General features: G+C 35.4%; 1 protein-coding gene across 4 annotated transcripts in view; it reads left to right on the top strand.

Annotated features, from left to right (window-relative positions):
- Positions 1–23,932, top strand: part of RB1CC1 (RB1 inducible coiled-coil 1) — a 118,029-nt gene that overhangs the window by 42,851 nt on the left and 51,246 nt on the right. For all 4 annotated transcript variants that reach the window (XM_066266121.1, XM_066266118.1, XM_066266119.1 and 1 more), the window contains 9 exons: positions 4,454–4,656; positions 6,039–6,465; positions 13,156–13,326; positions 20,277–20,461; positions 20,619–20,805; positions 20,891–20,972; positions 21,120–21,181; positions 23,237–23,340; positions 23,765–23,891. In XM_066266121.1, coding sequence (XP_066122218.1) covers positions 4,454–4,656; positions 6,039–6,465; positions 13,156–13,326; positions 20,277–20,461; positions 20,619–20,805; positions 20,891–20,972; positions 21,120–21,181; positions 23,237–23,340; positions 23,765–23,891 — 1,548 coding nt within the window. The remainder of the gene's footprint in view (positions 1–4,453; positions 4,657–6,038; positions 6,466–13,155; positions 13,327–20,276; positions 20,462–20,618; positions 20,806–20,890; positions 20,973–21,119; positions 21,182–23,236; positions 23,341–23,764; positions 23,892–23,932) is intronic.

Genomic DNA, 23,932 nt, shown 5'->3' with positions numbered 1-23,932 from the left:
CAAAATATAGTCTTTTTCCTTTTCATTTTTTTTTTTTTTTAGATTTTATTCTATTTTAGGGAGGGGGAGAGAGAGAGAGAGAAGTGGGGGAGGAGTAAGAAACATCAACTCCCATATATATGTGCCTTGACCAGGCAAACCCAGGGTTTCAAACCAGCGACCTCAGTGTTCCAGGTCTGTGCTTCATCCACTGCGGCACCACAGGTTAGGCCTTTATTGATTGATTTGGGGGGGGGGGGTAGAGAGAGATGGAGAGAAGAGAAGAATTGATTTGTTGTTCCACTTATTTATGCATTCATTGGTTTATTTTTGTATGTATCTTCACCAGGGATTGAACCTGCAACCTTGACTTAGGCGAGCAACACTCTAACCAACTGAGCCACCAATCTAGGACATTCTCTTTTTCTTACAGATAAAACCCTGATGAGCATCAAATAATAATATTAATAGCAAAGAAGGTATAATTTAGGAATGCAAGGATATTACAGTATTTAGGAATGTATTAAATATAATATAGTTAATTGTCTCAGTCATTAATACTTTATAGTTTATAGTAGAAAACACACAAGGTCATATTAATATTTTTCAGAAGAGGCATTTGTTAAAATTTCAGCAGCTGTTCCTAAGAAATAAAATATAAGGACACAAAATTAATGTAACAGAGACTTGTCCAAATATGAAAAGATGTCAGCTTTCAAATCAGTGAAATGTTAGAGGCATTTTTGCCTAACTCAGAAACAGTGTATTTCAGTATTTTTTGGAGCTTCTGGGATATGTACTAAAATAAGAAAATGAAATGTAAAATTAATTAAAATAAAAAGGGAGCCTCGTATTTAATAGAAACCTATTAGAAGGAATTTTGGTAAGGTGGCTGAATCTGTAATAAATAAATGTTATTCAGATTTCATTGAACTGGTACAGCTTTGAAATGGAAATGAAAAATATATTGTGGTCTTAATAGGAACAAAATCTACATAAAATTTTATTCAAGTACATAAAAAATTAACATATTCTTAATAGTATTGATAATAATACATTCACGAACTTAATAAATTACAGTTAATATTGCCATGATGAAGAAGCATTTTTGCTTTCTGGGGACTAGGGAGCACTTTGAGTTATTTGGTTTTATTTTAGGTTGGACTTATGTGGAAGGATCAATGTCTAAGAATAGCCAAGAAAGTTACAAGAAAGAAAGGAAGGTGGAGAGAAGAATGTATCTTCTTAGTTTGTTTTTGTTTTTTTCTGAAGTGAGAAGTTGGGAGGCAGAGAGACAGACTCCTGCATTCGCCTGACCGTGTTCCCCCACCCAATGGCAAACCCACTGGGGGGCATGCTCAGGCTATCTGAGTGCGTTGCTCCATTGCAGCTGGAGCCATTCCAGGGCCTGAGGCGGAGGCCATGGAGCCATCATCAACACCCAGGCCACCTTTTCTCCAGTGGAGCCTTGGTTGCGGGAGAGGAAGAGATAGAAAGAAAGGAGAGGAGGAAGGATGGAGAACCAGATGGTAGCTTCTCCTGTGTGCCATGGCCGGGAATTGAACCTGGGATTTCCACACTCTGGGCTGACATTCTACCACTTAGCCAACCGGCCAGGGCCTCTCCCTTAGATTTTTTTAAAAGCACATTCAAAACAGGGACTTCAGTCAAATGATTCATTACTATGCAACAAATTAGAGGCACTATAATTTAATCGCAAGTGTGTGGTCTAGAGTCACATTGCTTGAATTTAAATCTGGCCACCCCAATTCCTTGTGATGTACCTTGAACTCAATTACTGTCATTATTAAAATAACAGATTTTTGTTTATTGAGCTATTATACATACATGTTCATTTTTAGGACATTAATACAAACTTACACACAAATTTTAAAATATGTCGCCCCAGAAACCCAGCTTCTTGCTTTCTCAGTATCTATCATCCCTCTTTCTTAAAATATGATAAATTACATATCCATTTTTTGGACTTTAAGTGTAATTCATACAGTTTTTTTTCCTTTTGTGTCTGGCCTGTTGTATTCAGCTTATGTTCCTGAGATTCACTTATGTAATTGCATGTCTTAATGGTTTGTAGCCATTGCTACATAGTATTCCATTGTGCAGACACTCTACTGTTTGACTTTTGAAATTGCTTCCAATTTTAGACGATTGTGACTTAAGTTGTGAATATCATTATATACTGTTTGGTGCACCTTTTGCATTTCTCTTAGATGTACTTCTTTTCAACTTCAGATACTGCTCTGTTGTTGGAAATGGTTTTATCTGTTTATACTCCCACCATTATTGTGGGATTGATTGTTCCACTTGTTGAACAAACTCGCTCTTAATTTTAGTTATTCTGATACATGTAGGTCTAGTGGTAGGCCATTGTGAGCTGATTTGTGTTTGTTTAGCAATTAACAAGAATAAACAGATTTTCCTTACATTTATGAAACATTTGTGTATTCTTTTCGGAAGTTTTTCTAGTTTTTGATTATATATTGGCTTGCTAATTTTCATTTTTTTTACAGAGAGACACTGATAGGGACAGACAGGCAGGAAGGGAGAGAGATAAGAAGCATCAGTTCTTCGTTGTGGCACCTTAATTGTTCATTAGTTTCTCATATATGACTTGACTGGGGGGGGGGACTACAGCAGAGCTAATGAGCCCTTACTCAAGCCAGTGCCTTGTGCTCAACTAGGGACCGTGGAGTCAAGTCCATGATCCTATGCTCAAGCCAATGACCCTGAACTCAAGCTGTTGTGCCCACGCTTAAGCCAGATGAGTCTGCCCTGAAGCCAGCAGCCTCGGGGTTTCGAACCTGGGTCCTCTGTATCCCAGGCCGACGCTCATCCACTGCACCACTGCCTGGTCTAGTCAGGCTGGCTTAATAATCTCTGTGACTAATTTTAGTGCTTTTATATTATCTTAATATAAGCTTTTTTGTTGGTATTATATGTTGGAAATATTTTCTGCCATTCTGTGGCTTGCCTTTTTACTCAACTAATGATGTCTTGTAATGAATAGAAATTCTTACTTTAAGGTTCAGTTTATTAGTAGTCTTGTCTTGTTCTTGGTTTGTAAATCTTTGCATATCTCAAAGACATAAAAGTAACAGTCAATAAAAATAGAGCAACTGAAGTAGATCTGGTATGCTATATTCCAGATGCCATATCTTGCCTCCTCCCAAAGCTTTTATTTAAAAACTCTCACATTTATATCTGTGGATCACTTGTAATTGTATTTTTTATATAATGTATAAAAATAGAATAATTCACCTTATGAATCCAGCACTCCACCTTTTAAATTTAATACTATATATTGATCTTTTCATATCTTTTTTTTTTTTTTTTGTATTTTTCTGAAGCTGGAAACGGGGAGAGACAGTCAGACAGACTCCCGCATGTGCCCGACCGGGATCCACCCGGCACGCCCACTAGGGGCGATGCTCTGCCCCTCTGGGGTGTTGCTCTGCCGCGACTAGAGCCACTCTAGCGCCAGGGGCAGAGGCCAAGGAGCCATCCCCAGCGCCTGGGCCATCTTTGCTCCAATGGAGCCTTGGCTGCGGGAGGGGAAGAGGGAGACAGAGAGGAAGGGGGGTGGTGGAGAAGCAAATGGGCGCTTCTCCTGTGTGCCCTGGCCGGGAATCGAACCCGGGTCCCCCGCACGCCAGGCTGATGCTCTACCGCTGAGCCAACCGGCCAGGGCCTTCATATCTTTATATGTAAAAATATTTTGTTGTATGTTACATAAATTTCATTTTATTGATGTAAAAAGTTTTTGATAGACTTTTAGATTGTTTGCATTTTATTTCATAGTATTGAAATTAAGCACCTTTTTCTGTTCTTTATTTGTTTGAGCCCTTGCAGGGAAAATTTCTAGATAAGGAATCAATTTGCCAAACTGTAGATACCACTTTACTTTTTTTTTTTTAAGCAAGTGAGAGACAGAGACAGGAAGGGGGGAGAGATGAAAAGTATCAACTCGTAGTTGTGCACTTTAATTGTTTATTGATTGCTTTCTCATATGTGCCTTGACTAGGAAGCTCTAGCCAAGCCAGTGACCCCTTGCTCAAGCCACTGACCTTTGGGTTCCAGGCCAGTGACCATGGGATCATGTCAATAATCCCATGCTCAAGCCAGTGGGGTTTCGAACCTGGGTTCTCCACATCCCAGGTCAGTGCTTTATCTACTGCACTACTTCCCTGGTCAGGCAATACCACTTTACTTTTGATAGTTATTGCTAAATTGCCCTCAGTAGATGCTTTACCAGTATATACTCTCAGCAGCAATGAGTTAGGTGTTTCTCTTCCTCAGCTATGATAATAAGCCAGAACAAATAAGATAAACTTAGGTATTCCCTTAATGCTTTCTTTAAAATGTGTTTGGAGTGCTTTCATGCATACATGTAAGTACATATTTGGAAACATGCACAAAAACATTACCTTATTCTACTGTTTTGTTTTTAATATAGGAAATGTATGAAGTTGCCAAGAAACTTAGCTCCTTCTGTGAAAGTCTGGTGCATGATGAACACCTTCAACACCAAGGCTGGGCTGCAATTATGGCTAATCTGGAGGACTGTTCAAATTCATACCAAAAGCTACTTTTTAAGTTTGAGAATATTTATTCAAATTATCTGCAATCCATAGAAGACATCAAGTTAAAACTTACTCAGTATGTGTGTCATTAAAATGGATAATAAGATGTTTGTTTAAACTGTTTTTGCAATTTGTTATTAGTGTTTTAGTAATTAATATTATTGCAGATAGGCCATATATTTATTATAATCAAAATTCATTTTTTTGAAACTTTTATACACTCTAAAATTATGGTCAGTTTTACTCACCACATATGTTACGGGCCTCTCACATTTCTGTTTCTTCTGTTGTTTTCTTTATGTTAAAGGCTTAAAGTACTTTTGCACTCTTTTACAGTCCTAAGATTCTTTGTGTCCTCTCCCCTGCTACCATTTTTCGAATAAAGTAAAGGTAACATCAAAAAGAGCTCATTCAATGGAAAAATTTTCAAACAAGAACCAATCAAGGAAAATTTTGTTTTCCTTTTTAAATGTTGCCATATGATGATGCTTGCTAAGATGGAAAAAGGCCATTGTGTTCAAACTCTAATCTTGATAATTTTCTTGTTCTTTGCATATAAGCACATTCGATACTCCTTCTTTTTAAAAAGGGCTATGATGAATATAAAAACATAGCAGTAATTCGTGAATGTAGTCCTTTGTTGTGTGTGTTTGTATGCTTTCAATTTTTTTGCATTTTTTTTTTGGTATTTTATTGCCTTGAATTGGGTTTTGTTTTTGTTTTTTCAGTCATTCAGTCAAGTGAATCCTGTAAAAGCAAATTTCTCTATTTTGTGGAATGAGTCTTTAGAAGATTTTGGCCTCAAGTTGATAATGGGACAAATATTACAAAGGAAGGGAATGATTATGACTAGAAATATCTTTTAAAATGTGTTTATAAAACCTTTTCAAGTAATTCTTAGAGAGGCTCTCAAATATGTCAATTTAATGTAGGACTCTGAATCATTTTACATAAGTTCTTACAGAAGTCACATCATCAAGATTTCCTTTTTTCCCCATGCCTTTCGACAGCATGCTTCTACCTGTCTGTTTATTTTCAGGGTCTAATGAATGGAAGAGTTCCCTTCATCCTTATTAAGATTGTTAATTTTATCCTGTGCTTTCAGTATATCAGAAATACTTTATTAACTTAAAAACAAAGAATTATACTTTCAGAGACTATTCTGTTAAATCTTTTTTGTAAGTTTGAATATCTTTTAAGGTTTGATAAAAACCAGGTATTCACTTATTTAGCATGAATTGGCCACCTTTATTTTAGAATAGAATTTAAATGTGTTGTTACCCCTCTTTCTATGTAACTAGTTTTCTGTTAAAGAATACCTCCTAGATTGCTTTATATATGTATAACATAATAGAAAGGTGGTAAGATATATGTATAATAATAAAATTCTAATCTTTCAAAATGCTAATCTCTAAGAGTAGTCCTGTTATTTTACTGACAGAACTTTTGTATTTTAAGTTTAGGAACTGCTGTTTCAGTGATGGCCAAGATTCCGCTGTTGGAGTGCCTAACCAGACATAGTTACAGGGAGTGTTTGGGAAGACTGGATTCTTTACCTGAACAGGAAGACTCAGAAAAGGCTGAGATGAAAACCTCCACTGAACTGGTGCTCTCTCCTGATATGCCTAGAACATCTAACAAGTCCTTATTAACCTCATTTCACAAGTCAGTGGAACATGTAGTCCCAGATACAACAGATGCTGAAAGTGGAAAGGAAATTAGGGAATATTGTCAAAGTACTGCTCAGCAGGAGGAAACTTCAGTAGATACTAAAGATGGAGCTCTGCCTTTTTTTAATGTTTCTTTGTTAGACTGGATAAATGTTCAAGATAGACCTAATGATGTGGAATCGTTGGTTAGGAAGTGTTTTGATTCAATGAGCAGGGTAAGTAATGTTAACTTGATATTTCTTGTCATTGCAATTATTTGAAATTTTATTACTTATACTAAATATTTTCTATATTAGGAGAACGGGTATTATAGTAGAAATGTAAGTTTTGGAGTGAAAGAAAATTTTATTTTTATCTTTATAGTTTTTATGTATTTATATTTTTATTTATGCTCATAATGATTTATATTCAGTTAAATACACATATCCTAAAGTGGTTAATTCGTGAGTAACCACGACCCAAAAGAAGATACTGAATGTTTTCATCTCCCAGAAAATTTTCACCTGTCTCTTTCTAATCACTATCCCCCCAGAGGGAACCTCTTTCTGACTTCTAAAAAAGAAATATGAAATACTGCATTTGCCTGAGATATTTTAAAATTCAGAATTTAGACATTATGTTTTTAGAGTTGTATTTTGTAATTCTAGTGAGACCTGTGTGTGAGTTCTTTCCAAATACACTTAACAAAAACTTTAAACCTGGGTAATAAATACCTCTTCAAATCTGATACATATGCTGATAGAAAGAAAATCTTTGAAGCCGGGAAGGAAGTGAATGGGTTACATGATTCAGTGATGCAGAAATGCAAATTAATATTTTGAAGTCTGCTGTTGTCTAAAGGTAAGTGCTGGAATAGTCAGGTTTGTTTAAAAGCATTCTCAGTGGGGAAAAGAGATTTGATCTTTGAATATTGAGAGAAAAGCAACAGATTGTCTAGAATGCCTGGAAAAATTACACATGTCTTTCTTTCTTAAGTTGTAGGACAGTAAAATGGAAAATTAGTAAAAATAAATTCTAGTCTTTTTCTTAAATCTTTCAAAATCCATTTTCTTGATGACATCTTTGAATAGGCATTTTATTTTAACCATTTATTATTTAAATCATCATAGAAAGCTTCAATTAATCATTTGCCAGGGCAGAATAGTATGTAGCACATTATGCAAAGATTAGTGCCAAAAATGAGCCAAAACTATATTCTATAGGAACTATTGACATTTTGATAACCTAAGAATTTCATCTATGATTGTGGAACATCAGCCACATGATTGTGATTAGGATAATTGAGGTATCATTTTTTAAAATGTTTTTATTTATAGATTTCAGAAAGGAAAGAAGGAAGGAAGGAAAAGGGATAGGGGTTGGGCCCTGGCCGGTTTACTGAGTGGATAGAGCATTGGCCTAGCATGTGAACGTCACAGGTTCGATCCCCGATCATGACACACATGAGAAGCAATCATCTATATCTCTTCCCCTTCCTCTCTCCCCCCTTCTCTACCCCCCCCCCCCCCCACAGCCAGAGACTTGATTGGTTCAAGCATCTGACCTAGGCACTGAGGATAGTTCGGCCCCAAAAGGTGTTTGCTGGGTGGATCCCAGTTGGGGCACATGCAGGAGTTTGTCTCACTATCTCCCCATTTCTTACTTAAAAAAATAAATAGTCTGACCAGGTTGTGGCGCAGTGGATAGAGCGTTGGATGGGACATGGAGGACCAGGTTCAAAGCCCTGAGGTGTTGCCAGCTTGAGTGCGGGCTCATCTGGTTTGAGCAAGGCTCACCAGCTTGAGCCCAAGGTCGCTGGCTTGAGCAAGGGGTCACTCCGTCTGCTGTAGCTCCCCAGTCAAGGCACATGTGAGAAAGCAATCTTTGAACAACTAGAGTACCACAAATAATTGATGCTTATCTTTCTCCTTTCCTGCCCGTCTCGATCTGTCTCTCTCTGTCTCTGTCTCTGCACTAAATATCATAAATAAATAAATAAGAAAGGGGAGAGACAGACGTTGATTTATTGTCCCATTTATTTATGCATTTGTTGGTTGATTTTTATATGTGGCCAGACCAGGGATCGAACCCACAACCTTGGTGTATCAGGACAATGCTCCTGCCTGCCTATCTACCAGGCCAGGTCTGAGGTATTTTTTATATAATATATACCTGTGAATCAGCAAATAGGACCATCAACTATGAGTAGAACTACTTTTTTAAAGGATGTAAAATTGATTTTGTATTTGTATGTTTCAATGAAATCTACCAGAGCAATAAGTTTTACTCACTTTATGTGACAGGAATTTATACCTATAGAAAACAGAAATTAGTTTTAGTGTTTTTACCAGGGGATCACATCATTGACTTCTCTGAGGTTAAATGATGATAATAGCTTTGTGACTTTCAAGTCACAGTGAGCTATAATGGTAGGGTTCAAGGTATTTGTGATGACTTTTGTGTTTTCTTTGCTTTCTAGTTTTATATATCAGAGGCCTAAAATATGAATGAATACAAAAAGCATGTAAAATAAAAGCAGTATAAGAATAAGCATTAGTGATAGTAGATCCCAAATTCTTATTAGAATCTGATTCGGACAAAGATTATTCAATAGTATTTACCTGATGATGCATAAATATTACTGATAGTGACACTTAATTTAGTGGTAAATCGTCATCAGATGAGGAAAATTCAGAACCACCAACAATTTCTTGGCAATCATTATCCCACAAGAAAAATAGTTTTCATCCTCCTTGGAAAGATGTTTAATGCCAAGCACAAACTGTTTTATGGAATTCCATACTTAAGCTTTTATACACACAGGTGCAAACGTTGTGAACGATCGTTACTTCAAAATTACAAAACATATTTTTTGTAATGAAATCACTGAAACTGCTGAATTTATTGTTAATTTGTATTTATAGGTTGATATTTGTTGATTTCATGTTACATAAATTTTTTGATAGTCATGAAAAAAATTTGGCCTATAGAGAGTTAAATTGAATTTGTATGTAAGTTGGAACAGGTACATTTAACTATTAAATGCAACTTAGATGTTTGTCTTAACATAGTATTTATTTTCATCTTTCTATGCATATAATTTTTCCAAAACAACCTTAAACAATCTTGGATGATACAGAAGTTGATGCACTTGTTGGAGAGGATTAGACTGGTGTGAGAGTCAGCATTTAATTCTGCTGCTGGAGTTTGTTTCTTGAAGTAGGCACCAAGGAAGGATTGTACAGAGCTTTTCTTTTTCTCATCGTAAATAGCCTACAGTATCTCAGGCCTTCGGTAACTGTATGGTAAACTTGGGTGAATCTCTCTGTATCAGGATCTTGCTCCTTTAAAGTTGCCATTCCTGCTTCAATGAGATGAAAAGCATCAGCTAACTTTTTTTTTTTTTTTTACAGAGACAGAGAGAGAGTCAGAGAGAGGGATAGACAAGGACAGACAGACAGGAATGGAGAGATGAGAAGCATCAATCATTAGTTTTTCCTTGCACATTGTGACACCTTAGTTGTTCATTGATTGCTTTCTCATATGTGCCTTGACCGCGGGCCTTCAGCAGACCGAGTAACCCTTTGCTTGAGCCAGCAACCTTGGGTCCAGGCTGGTGAGCCTTCTGCTCAAACCAGATGAGCTCATGCTCAAGCTGGCGACCTCGGAGTCTCGAACCTGGGTCCTCGGCATCCCAGTCCGACGCTCTATCCATTGCACCACTGCCTGGTCAGGCTCAGCTAACTTTTTTGTAGAAAACTTTTTTGGTCTGGAGTTTCTAAGTCCCTTTTTCTTCCCTAAATGCTATCATTTCTGCTCTAGTTTCATAAGGTCTTAATATTGGTTAGTTCTTTGCCATGGGAGTCAAGCAACTCGGATATCATTTTCACTGATGTCCAACTGCAGTTGATTACAAATAGCCCTTATGGTGCTCCATTTCTAAGTATGAGTTGTACGTAACTCAGGTATTTGTAACTTGGGGACTTACAGTATAATATAAAAGGAAAACTGATTTGCTTTTTTGATTAGTAATTGGAAACAGGTACACAAATTACTTCTAAGCCATCCAGAATAATATTGGGGTCCTTGGGTTACGACAGTCTTGACATACGACATTTCAAGTTTATGAAGCTCACATCCATAAAAACTTTAAAAAATTGAGACATGAGTGTTTCGGCTTACACCATTAGCATCGTACTTACATACTATGTGGGCAAACTAGTTTGGTTGTGTGCAGCAGAAGAGTACTCAGTATTATTTTTCTGAGGCTTAGTTGTGTTTTTATGTTCTAGATTATGATTTTACAACTGTGTTAGGATAGATACGTGACCTAGGCAAAGGTGTGTTAAAACTTACACCAAAATTCGCTTTACGTCACTGTCATAGAATGGAACTGTATTGTAACCCGAGGACACCCTGTACAAGCATCATAATTTATTGAATCTTGTCTTAGTATTTCATTCAGGAGACATGATCTTATTGGAATATTATTATTTGCTCTGTTGTAGTGGATTTTGGCTAAGGGGTGGGGTGGGAGAATGGAGAAGGCAAGAAAATACTTATAGTTTCTTCTAAGACAACAATGCAAACCTTTGTAGATAGATGTTAAGAGCCCAATACTAAAAAAATTAGTGTAGTCCTATGGTCAGTTATTGAAAATATGCTAAATAATTATTAATATTAATTAACATGAATAAGCTATATTCAGTGATTCAGTAAATATTCTTTAGTACTTGTTGTTGTAGTTGAAGTATACTTACAATGAATTATGAAATGAGACAGCAGGAGCCCTGCTTTTATATGTGCTTTTTCTAATTTAAATCATTACTATGTTAATTCTATGTATAGTTATAATTTTGCCCAGTTTGAAAATTTGAAGCTATTTTAGTCATCCTTTTTAGTCTTTTATCATCCTAATGATTTATAGCTAGTCTTTGGTTTGTATAATACTTTGTATTATAAATGTGTGCACACTGGACTCATTTACCTTGAAAGTGAGAAAATGATCACATATGCACAAGTTTTAGTGCTAAGCAAGTACTGCCAATACTTAAGTAATTTCTCTTAACTTTTTGTAGCGTTACAAATGTAGCCTCTTATAAACTACATTGGAGTCTTGGTAATAACATTAAAATAGTTTAGTTTTTTTTTTAAAGATTTTTATTTATCGATTTTACAGAGAGAAGGGAGGGTGGTAAGAACTATCAACTTGCCTGACCAGGCAGTGATGCAGTGGATAAAGCATTGGCCGGGGACACAGAGGACCCAGGTTCGAAACCCCGAGGTTGCTGGCTTGAGCACAGGCTCACCAGTTTGAGCGCAGGGTCGCTGGCCTGAACTTGGGATCATAGACATGACCCTATGGTCACTGGCTTGAAGCCCAAGATTGCCGGGGGTCACTTATTCTGCTGTAGCCCCTCTGGTCATGGCACATATGAGAAAGCAATCAATGAACAACTCTGGTGCCACAACAAAAAATTGATGTTTCTCATCTCTCTTCCTTTCTATCTCTCTGTCCCTCTTTCTCTTTCTCTTTCTCTTTCTCTTTCTCTTTCTCTTTGTCTCTGTCTCCCATAAAAATTTAAAAAAATAAATAAAAAGTTATCAACTTATAGTTTCTTTACTTTAGTTGTACATTGTTTGCTTGTTGTACTGCCATGACTGGGCAAGCCCAGGGATTCGAACTGGCAACTGCAGCATTTGGGGCCGTTACTTTATCCACTGTGCCACCACAGGCCAGGCTAGAATAGTTTTAGTTTTTTAATTGCTTTTGTATGTTCTCTGTTTACCAGATGTTGTCCATAAAACAATTTAGGGTTCTTTTGACTGTAGAGATCAGGAAAGGCATCATGAAGGAGGTAGTATTTGACTATGACTCTTACAGAGAGGCAGTGATGTGCTGAAAAAGCTAGGCAGGACATCAGTTTGAACAACTATCAGACTTAGAGAAACACAGGGTTTGTCTGGGTATAATAGGCAACTCAATTTAAAAAGGTGGACCTGGAAGGAATTACTGGTATCAGATTACTGAAGCCTTTTCTGTATTCTATGTTCTTTAAGTGTCATTGTTGGCAGGAAAAAGCCATTTAAGGATTTCTACAGGAAACAACTATGAGTTAGTAATAGAACATATGATGGTTGTTGTTGGCACATAGCTATCAACAAGCAGTCAGAAATACAGCTGAACATTTATAAGAATAAAGAATTTAAAAAGGGTTGGGAGTTAGCTCCATGGAGGATATACCAAAGTCATATAAAGAAAACTGATGGATTAGATAGGAAAAGGAGCCAGAGTAGGGTACGATGAAGGAACCCCTGATGTAATGCCCCAAAGCTTCTTAGGTTTGGAAACTGTTGTTTTCAATGCTAAATGTTGTAAGAGCCTTAAGTACTAAAAGGTCACAGGTGATCTTTGGCTGAAGGGTTGTTATGGAGAGTGCATACAAAAGATTGGCAATGTAAATACTCTTTCAAGGGAAAAGGACAAGTGTAGTTGATCCATTTCCTTGAGGAACTAGGATCCAGAATAGAAATGTCTCCAGGAGGGAGGTAAGTTTGAATATGTTATGTTTGAGAGAGAAGTTGGATGGATAAAACAGTCAGTGATCAAAGAATTTGTTTAGTTTTTAACTCTGCTTTTATTTCATTAGACCTTGAAAATATGTTCTTTGGAATATTGACAATTTAATAATTTGTGGCATTGATTGAAATGCCTGGATAATAAATGTATAATTTTTGGAACTGTGTATGTCTAATTGTGTATTCTAGTATATCAGTAATACTTGTTTATTAACATAATTATCTTTCTTTTGAAAAATACAGCTTTGATTTCTACATTTTTCTCTGAAGTTGTTATAAAAATAGTGTGAAATATATTTTAAACTATTTGATGAAAATTTATTCACATGTGTGTCCTTGTCATTTAGCTTGATCCAAGGATTATTCGGCCATTTATAGTAGAATGCCGTCAAACTATTGCCAAACTTGATAATCAGAATATGAAAGCCATCAAAGGACTCGAAGATCGGCTGTATGCCCTGGATCAGATGATTGCTAGCTGTGGCCGACTGGTGAATGAGCAGAAAGAACTTGCCCAGGTGCTTATTTCAAAACTTCTCTCAGGAAAAGGAATTTGTAGCTTTTCTATAAAGTATTTTACGTACAATATTAATTTGGAATGTACCATGAAACAAAGATGTTTTCACCTCATCTTTGAATATTAAATATTGTTAATAAAGCAGTCTTAATATTTTAGTGTGATAAAATAAGTTGAGCATAAGCTATTTTAAATGAAAAATGAAAGATAAACCATAAAAATTCTGTGAGCAGCTGGGAAAAAATGTGTTGAAAGAACATATAAAACAGTCATTTTACTAAACCTTTGTATACTTCTGCTTCCCTCTCAAAAACCTAAAAAGAAAAAAAGAAATTTATAAAGGGAAACATATGAAATCTTAAAGAATTTACTAATACTAGGCTTTTAGGTCTTAAATAATTTAATGAAATGTTCCAATAACTCAAATTACATTTATTGTAAAAAATAATAATAATCTAGCCATTTACTACCATACTAGTGACAGTTTAGTTCATCACAGTTTTGTCCTCTACCCACCCACCCTGTCAAGCTCTAGGCAAAACAGACTATAGCAAGAGTTGACTTTTAAACATGCATTTCCAGTTGTGTAAATGTGTTCTTTCACTAGAACATATGAATAATCGTTTTAATGGGAACAGATACACAGTATCTTGTCTTTTTGCACTGACTGGAACACCAATACAGTGCTGCAATAGTGCATGTTCTTGTTTAATTCCTGATCTATAGAAAGTGGCCAAGATTTCAGAATTATGATGTTTGTAGTACGGTTTTTTCCCTCTTGGTCATAATCTATTGTCCTTTTTATGTATATCTGGATTTTGATGAACATATTGGCAAACTGAATTATATTAACTTGTATGTGTGTAGTTTTCGTTTGTTACGTATTTATGAAGTTTTGGCATCAGGGTTATAATAGCTTCAATGTAAGTTCTTTTAATTGGAATATTTAGTCCACTTATTTTTTGTGAATATTTGTCTTTAAATCAGTTATTTCTGATTTTGCTTCTATTTTTTTTTTTCCTTGTATTTTTTTGAAATGAGAAGGGAGGGAGGCAGACAGACTCCCGCATCTGCCCAACCAAGATCTACCCGGCATGCATACCAGGGGGTGATGCTCGGTCCCTCTGAGTCATTGCTGTGCTGCTATTCTAGCGCCTGAGGCAGAGACCATGGAGCCATCCTCGGCGCCTGTTCCAATGGATCCTTGGCTACTGGAAGGGAAAAGAGAGGGAGAAAGGAGAGGAGGAAGGGTGGAGAAACAGATGGGTTCCTCTCCTGTGTGCCCTGGCCAGGCATTGAACCTGGGAGTCACACGCCAGGCTGGCGCTCTACTGCTGAGCCAACCTGCCAGGGCCTCTTCTATTTTTCTTTTAATTCTATGTCCTTTTCTGTCTTTCTGCTGTTGCCATTTATTTGGATTACTTTTACTTTAAAATATTTATTTTATTTCTAATTCTGTTCATCATAACAGTATTAAGTATTTTCCTTTTAAGTACTACTTGATGTACTAAAGCCTTAGTCCTCTATTGTTCTTTTAGGGGCAAATTCTGGTTTTTTCATTTGAAATATCTCTTCAACTTACCTTTAATTCTGAAGAATAGTGTTAGAATTATAGGTTGTTAGTGATTTGCTTTTAGCACTTTACCTTTTGTTTGGTTTTAGCTTACTATGATATGACAAGGTGTGGCTTTATTTGTATTTTTTCTACATTGGGCTTGTAATACTACTTAATGTGTGGCTTTCAGTTTATTTTCATATCTTGCCTTTGTTTTTTTTTTTTTTTGTTTTTTTTTTTCTTTCATTTTTCTGAAGCTGGAAACAGGGAGAGACAGTCAGACAGACTCCCGCATGCGCCCGACCGGGATCCACCCGGCACGCCCACCAGGGGCTACGCTCTGCCCATCAGGGGGCAATGCTCTGCCCATCCTGGGCGTCGCCATGTTGCGACCAGAGCCACTCTAGCGCCTGAGGCAGAGGCCACAGAGCCATCTCCAGCGCCTGGGCCATCTTTGCTCCAATGGAGCCTTGGCTGCAGGAGGGGAAGAGAGAGACAGAGAGGAAAGCGCGGCGGAGGGGTGGAGAAGCAAATGGGCGCTTCTCCTGTGTGCCCTGGCCAGGAATCGAACCTGGGTCCTCCGCACGCTAGGCCGACGCTCTACCGCTGAGCCAACCGGCCAGGGCCTCTTGCCTTTGTTTTACGCTGTCCCTTCTTCTTCATTGATTCCAATTGCACATTCATTAGACTTGTACCTCATCCTTTCTATTTACGTTTCTTTTCTCTGTTTTGTATACTTGTCTTGCTTTGTTCTGGATTTTTTCTTTTGACCTCTCTTAACAGTTCAGATTAATTTTCAGATATTTTTTCAGCTCTGCATATCTGTGAAACTTATTTATTGATTTGCTATTACTATTCTTTATTTTTAGCTTTACATTTTCGATTTAGTTTACTTATTTATATATTTTTTAATTAACTACCAAGATGTTCAATCTTATCCATTATCTCTGGTTACATTAATCATATAGTAATTTAAAGGCTGTATCTGTTAACTCCATTATCTGTGCCTATGTGTATATATATTTTTCTGTTGTTTCTTATAGTTTTAAGCCATGTGGCCTTGCTATTTCATGAGTCTGATTATTTTTGATAAGAAAAATCAAATATGAAGGATAACATTTTCTTTTTTAAGTGAATTTATTGGGGTGACACTGGTTTAACAAAATTATACAGGTTCCAGGTGCACAATTCTACAATATATCATCTGTACACTGTATTGTGTGTTTACCATCCCACACCAAGTCTCCATCTATCAACATTTATCCCTTAATATCCTTCACCTCCTCCCTACGCCTCCCATCCTCCCTTGCAATCTCCACACTATTATCTGTGTCCATGACTTTTTTGCTCAATCCATCCACCTCCCCTCCCAAAACCCCTGACCCCAGTCAGCTATCAGCCTGTTCTTTGTCTATATATGAGTCTGTCTCTATTTTGCTTGTTCGTTCATTTTGTTCATAGATTCCACATATAAGTGAAATCATATGGTATTTGTCTTTCTCTGACTGGCTTTTAATATTTTATTTAACCTAATACTCCCCAGGTCCATCCATGCTGTCGCAAAAGGTAACATTTTCTTCTTTTTTATGGCTGAGGAGTATTTCATTGTGTAAATATACCATGGCTTTTTTTTAATGTTTGTTTACTGATGGACACTTAAGGTGTTTCCAAATCTTGGCTATTGTAAATAATGCTGCAGTGAATATAGGAGGTGCTTATATTCTTTCAAATTGGTGTTTCAGGTGTCTTAGGATAAATGTTCTTCTAGGAAGAATGTGTTTGCTTCTTTCATATGGTAGGGGCAATTACAATCTAGAACACCGTATTCTTATTTCAGAGATTTAGATGGGAAGTTCTCGTGATGGTCAGTCTACTTATTTCCTAGGATATAGCTTTTGGGGATAATAATGCATTCTGTTCATCATCATTTTACTAGGCTGGCACTGGTCTCTGATTTTTTATTTCCTAGCTCCATGAGGAACTATCAGTAGGATTGCTAATCTTATTTTTAGCTTTAGGCTCTACTTCAGGAATCAGCAGTTGTCTCTAGAGCAAAGCATTCCCATTTGCCTAACACACCTCTGCAGGTTTCCTCCTCCTTCTCCAAAATTCTGGCCCCTTCAATAGGTCTGATTCCTTCACTGCTTTCTGGATACCCAGTAACTAATGCCACAGGAAGGTTGGTGTACATTACCATACATTACAGTCTACCATCACTAGAGGCAGAACTTGAATTCCTGTGTGTATGTGTATTTTTGTTAGATTTTTTCGCTTTTCAGAACTCTGAATTCTTGATCCTTTGCTTCTTCCCTAAGGTTATTCTCTTTTAACCCTCAATAAAATGAATGAAACACTGCATTTCTTTATTTTTTTAAAGGTTTTATTTATTGATTTTAGAGCGAGGAGAGAAAAAGTGGGGGTAGGAGCAGGAAACATCAACTCGTAGTTGCTTCTTGTAAGTGCCTGGACCGGGCAAGCCCAGGGTTTTGAACTGGTGACCTCAGCATCCCAGGTTGACACTTTATCCACTGTGCCACCACAGGTTAGGCTCAAATAATTTTTTTAACCATTCTTGATCATTTAGATTATTTCTATTTTTTTAATTACATTGTTTTAATATTTTAATGCATCTTTATGTGCATATTCTATTGAATAGTATTTTGTTTTGCAGTTTATTTTTAGTTTTTAAATTTTTCTGTTACAATTAACATTCAGTATTGTCTTAGCGTTTATTTAGGCACAGTCTTCAATAATAGAATTGCCAGTATAAGTATTTGTGCATTTTAAATATTAACTGATAATGTTATAATACCCCCCATAAAGGAAATATCAATCAACAGTCCTAGCAATTAGGAGCAATTTGCCATGTATTTGCTCTGAATTGTCATTTGCCAAAAATTTTTTAAACTGATATTTTTGTAAGAATTTATTAAATATAGTCTGGAAAATTCTGTGATATAAATAATATAGGTACTATATCTTTGTTCATAGTGGTAAGCTTTTTTACAGAAAATTTTAATTTTGATCTAGTTAAATATCTTAGTCATTTTTTCATAGCTTATTTTATGAACCCATCATTCCCTTAAAGCTCCAGATTTTTTTATGTATTCAATTTGTTTTTTAAATTGAATAAACCAGGAGTTCCAGTTCTTTTATATATATATATGTATGTATAAATATACACATATTTTTATATATGTATATATAAATATACACATATTTTTTTCTCTCTCTCTTGCAAATCTCTTGGTTTTTAAAAATAATGCTACTATTTCTAATCAGACAGAATAGGTTTATATTTGATTGCATTTTTAAAAAATCTACTTTTGATGTTATCCTCAAATCTGCATTGGATTCAACAAATGAAGCTTTATCCTACAAGGATAAGTAATTTCTTTGGAAGTATAGTTACTGTGATAAAGGGGGTAACAGTACTTTTTTATTTTCTCAAAATAATTTTCATTTCTTTAAAATTAGAGCTTTTCTTATTTGCTTTTCAAGTCTTGACTTTCAAACCTTTTGGAAACCAAACTGAAATAAAATTTATTGGACATCCCCTATATGGTTCCTGTGGAAGTTAAAAATCTAATTTTTGATACCTTGTGATCATAGAAGTGTCCTGTGTAAACATCTTCTCTTCCCCTCATTTATTTGCAGCTTTTGCCAATGTTTTCTACTGCAGTAGCTGCTCATATAATTTAATTTTTAGAACATCTTACTATAATTAAAGACAATATTCTTAGTTAAAAAAATTTTTTTTGTTTTGATTTTGATACCTGCAATGATATGGTCACCTTAGATTTTGAAAGACAAATAAATACTTATTTAATGATTTTTCAGTTAATATTTCTTGATGTCTGTACATACTTCTTAATATGGATGTGTTCAGAAATCATCTTGTTAACCTGGTTATATATTGGGAGCAAATTGTAAAATAGAAATCAAGGCCCTAAAATGGATGGATCTCAAGTGGGTTTGTCTGAGTGAATCTGGCTATTACAGAAATTGGGTATATAATAAGATTATTCTCAAGGTGTGCATGAGAAGTGGGGAATAACCTATTGAAGTTATGTGGTATGTGGTCATTGGAGCAGTTTTTCACTAATATATCTTTGTGTGTGTGGTTGACATGGATTTACACAGGGGAGGATTTTAAACATATCAGCTGGTATGCTTTCTCTGAACTGGCAGTCTTAATCAGATCAGTTACATTTTGTCTTAGTATGCTGTACTTAACAAGTATGTGCTTTCAGTATCAGGAAATCCTTTATTAATGGTCTATAATTTAGATTTGGGTATTGATTTTATATTTTTCTTAGATGCAGTAAAAATTAATTAAAAATCTATTAAGACTTTGTCAGAGGTGATAAAAGAAATACGTTATTTTTAAATCACTGAAATTACAGAAAAAGTATAACCACAGTTGAGTATATAGCATGCTGAAAGAAAAGTAAGCTATAAAATTTGAGTTAAAATTGTCATATTTTTATATATAAATTATTTTGGCTTAATTTTAAATATACATCATTTAAATTTAAGTAATTTCCTGATAGTTTGGAAAACATGAAACAAAAGAATGAGAGAACTACCCGAGACTAGGAAGACACACTTGCTGTTTTTTCCTGATCAGTATGGTTAAATCACCCAAAGGATAATTATTTATAATTGCAAGTGTGGCAGTCAGATGGATGTGCAAATCTTAAGATTTATATAACACTAATTACTTAGTAAATAGAACAGGAAAATACTTAGTAATAACCTCATCAAGAGGTTATCAAAGAGATTATAAGCTCTTTGGATACTTTTTAAGTATTTGGCTCATTGCATATAGAAAAGAAGGCTTAAATATGGCAAATCTAAGTTAATTTATAGCTTAAGGACAATCCCTTTTTTACTTAACAAAATGATGTAAAGTAAGAGTAATGAGTTTTCAATAAAAAGTGCAAAGTCAGTTTGATTGTTTTTTATTTGGGGAAGTATACATTATACTATTTAACATCATTTGTCAAGATTAAATCAGTTATTTTTCATAGCTTAAAATCAGTGACCACATTTTATTTAACATGCTCTCATAGAATCATGTGTCTAGGAGTCTAGACAACTAAGTTCTCATTCTAATTGGGCTATTAAATGTATCCTTGGATAAGTAGCTTATGATCCTGGGTTTTACTTTTTTCTAACATGACAATGGAACAGAATAAAATGAACATAAGTTTCTAAAAAACTGAATCTTTCGCTGTGACCACACATACTATTGAATACATTCAAAAGAGTAGATTTTAAAACCTTGTTTGAAAGTAGGACAGTTCTTGTTTAACATGAAGATTTCCTCCTAAATGACTATTTATTTCTCTCATGAAACAAAATTAATTTCTTTTAAAATATTTTCTTTCAAGGGATTTTTAGCTAATCAGATGAGAGCTGAAAACTTGAAGGATGCATCTGTATTACCTGATTTATGCCTGAGTCATGCAAATCAGTTGATGATTATGTTGCAAAATCATAGAAAACTGTTGGACATTAAACAGAAGTGTACCACTGCCAAACAAGAACTAGCAACTAACCTACATGTCAGACTGAAGTAAGTGATTTTGTTATATCTAATTAGAATGTTTAGAGTTGATGTTATTTAATTTCTTCTAAGTGGTGGGATATTTTTCTCTTATCACTATGTTGAAATGATTAACTTGGAATTAGATTATTTTATATAGTTTGTATGTCTCAATTTCATTCTATAGGTGGTGTTGCTTTGTAATGCTTCATGCTGATCAAGATGGAGAGAAATTGCAAGCTTTGCTTCGCCTTGTTTTAGAGCTGTTAGAAAGAGTCAAAATTGTTGAAGCTCTTAGTACAGTTCCTCAGATGTACTGCTTAGCTGTTGTTGAAGTTGTAAGGAGAAAAATGTTCATAAAACACTACAGGGAGGTATGCAAGTTGAATTCTGTTTTAACTGTGTGTGACCCTTAATGAATTGTTATGTTATATTGACATAAACTTTTCTCCTTTTTAGTGGGCTGATGCTTTAGTCAAAGATGGAAAGCGATTATATGAAGCTGAAAAGTCAAAAAGGGAATCCTTTGGAAAATTATTTAGTAAGTGTTCTTCATTAAGTTTATTTTTTTAATAAAAAATGATAATTTAATAGAAATTTAGCATTATATAGCATGTATATGATTTTAGTCACCACTGAAATCTAAATAAAGATGTAAAATAACCATATTTTAATTTTTTTTATACAGGGAAGTCTTTTTTAAGAAATCGCCTGTTTAGAGGATTGGACTCCTGGCCCCCATCCTTTTGTGTATGTATTTATTTTCCTACTATGACTAAATTTTGTATGTATTCAAACCTTTATTTCAGAAGTTGAATTATCAGAATTTTTTTTTTACCAACTTAAAAATGTTTTGTTACAAACACTACTTGTTATAAAGCTTTAAAATTTATTTTTATTTTTTGATCTAAGTCTTATAACATAGAAGGATGTCTTATTGACACTGAAGATTGATAGGAACCAATTTCTTACTTATATTTTGTCTTTCTCTTCCTTCTTCTATCTCTTCTCCTTTTCCTTCATGTCTTGCCCTTTTCTCCTGTCCTCTCCTGTTTTCTTTCTCCTTTCATTCTCTTACCCATTGACCCCCTTTCTTTTATTTATTTTAACAAATCAGAATAGGATGACTCTCAGGTAGCTTTTTCATTGAACCATGAAAAATAGGCCCTGGCTGGTTGGCTCAGCAGTAGAGTATCAGCCTGTTTTGTAGAAGTTCCTGGTTCATTTCCTGGTCAGGGCACACAGGAGAAGCAACCACCCTACCCCCCTTCCCTCCCCCAACCATGGCCTGAATGGTTTGAGCAAAGTTGGCTCAGGGTGCTGAGGATAGCTCCATGGTCTTGGCCTCTGGTGCTAAAATAGCTCGGTTGCTGAGCAACAGAGCAATGGCCTCTGCTGGCAGAACATCACCTAGTAGGGACTTACTGGGTGGATCACGCTGAGGGTGCATGTGCAAGTCTGTTGCCTCCCTGCCTCTCACTTAATAGTTAAAAAAGAAACCATGAATAATAAATTGGCTATATTTCTAAACCAGATTCCACCATCAAAAAGGTTTAGGAAATGCTGTAGGGTTTTTTGTTTGTTTGTTTTTACTCAGACATTCTATTAACTATTAAATAGTTTTCTGTGTTGTAGGATTTCTTAGGGCTTTAATTGTATATGTTTTTGAATATCTGAGAATTAGTGATGTAATAGGGTTCCCACACTTGTCTAGAAAACTGTTTAATGAGGAGCATATTGACATGTCTATATCTTCTTAAGTAATGATTGAAATAAATGGAGTTATTTTTTAAATTGTATTTATTACAAACGAATGATAGGACTTAACAGATAATTTTTTTAAAAGAAGTTGAAAATTAAAAAAAAAACAATAAATAAATTTGAGGCCCTGGATGGTTGGCTTAGTGGTAGAGTGTCGGCCAGGCATGTAGAAATCCTACGTTCAGTTCTGGTCAGGGCACACAGGAGAAGCAGCCATTTGCTTCTCCGCTCCTCTCCTTCCCCCATTTTCTTTCTCTCTCTCTCTCTCTCTCTCTCTCTACCACAGCCATGGCTCCAATAGTTCAAGCAAGTTTGCCCCGGGCTCTGAGTATGGCTCCATGGCCTTGCCATGGTGCTAAAATAGCTCAGATACTGAGCAATGGAACAGCAGCTCCAGATGGGCAAAGCATTGTCCAGTAGGGGGCTTGCCAGGTCGATCCTGTTCAGGGCACGTACAAGAGTTTGTCTGCCTCCCCACCTTTTAATAATAAAAAAAAATAATTAAAAAAATAAATAAATTTGAAAAAAGAAATTGAAGGTGACTAAGGTTTGCATTTTTTAAAATGTAATAATGTAAAGGTCAAGGTAATGGCAAGGAAGGATTATATGGGAAAAAATTATTTTTATCATGTTAAAACCATAAAGCATACTAATCCTAATCAGTGATAGAAATAGATGTTCTATAGGTCAAGGAAAAATTTGGGAATAGTCTATGAACTACTAAAATAAATGATTCCTTTTATATTGGTGGAAATGCTAGAATAGCCATAAAGAGATGTTGAAAACAGAAAAGGGCAGGAACAAGCACATTAGTTGATCTATGAACAGCTTATATATCCCAGTTATTTAAGACTCAAATCGTTGTCATTGAATAGTCCTTCATTTCTAATTAATTATTTTATTCTATTTCTTAAGCGTGAGTAGATCACTTAAAGCATTTTTGTTTATTATTTTACTGAATTTGATTACAATAAGAGGCCATTTATAAATTTATCCTGTATATTTTATGGTAAATTATTATTATTTTTGTGTGTGTGTGTGTAGACACAGAAACCTCGAAAGTTTGACTGTGAACTTCCAGATATTTCATTAAAAGATTTACAGTTTCTGCAATCGTTTTGTCCTTCAGAAGTTCAGCCATTCCTCAGGTAAATGTCATTAGTATTTTATTTTTAGATTCCACCTTATAATCATTATTCTGGAGCTGTGGAAAGTAGCACCAGCAAGCACTGTTTGGAAGTGCCAGCATAGAGCAGAACTATTTTATGATGGACTAACTCTGCTATGGCTGCTTTAGGAAATTTCTAGAGAACATAAAAATGATCTGGAAATAAGGAAATTAATGTGTTATGTGCAGTTTTTTAAGTAGTTATTCTGACTTTGCATACTTTGGGAGGTTTCTCATTTATTATTTTAATGATTATATCTTAGGCTTCTTAAGCTATTCCCAGTATTGATTGAAAGAAGATATTAGTGCAGTAGTTATTTTTGATATAGATTAACTACTTGGTTGTAGTTATTTATCTTTTTATTAAGAAGTCAGAAACCTAATTTGATTACATTTTGTTTCAGGGTTCCTTTACTTTGTGACTTTGAACCTCTACACCAGCATGTACTTGCTCTACATAATTTGGTAAAAGCAGCACAAAGTATGGATGAAATGTCACAGACCATTACTGATCTACTGAGTGAACAAAAGGTAAACGATAAGTTCTTTCAGGTGGTTCACTTTGTCAGTAA

Source organism: Saccopteryx bilineata, chromosome 3 (genome assembly GCF_036850765.1).
Source record: "Saccopteryx bilineata isolate mSacBil1 chromosome 3, mSacBil1_pri_phased_curated, whole genome shotgun sequence".
Lineage (NCBI taxonomy): Eukaryota > Metazoa > Chordata > Mammalia > Chiroptera > Emballonuridae > Saccopteryx > Saccopteryx bilineata.
This window is presented reverse-complemented; position numbering and strand designations above follow the sequence as displayed.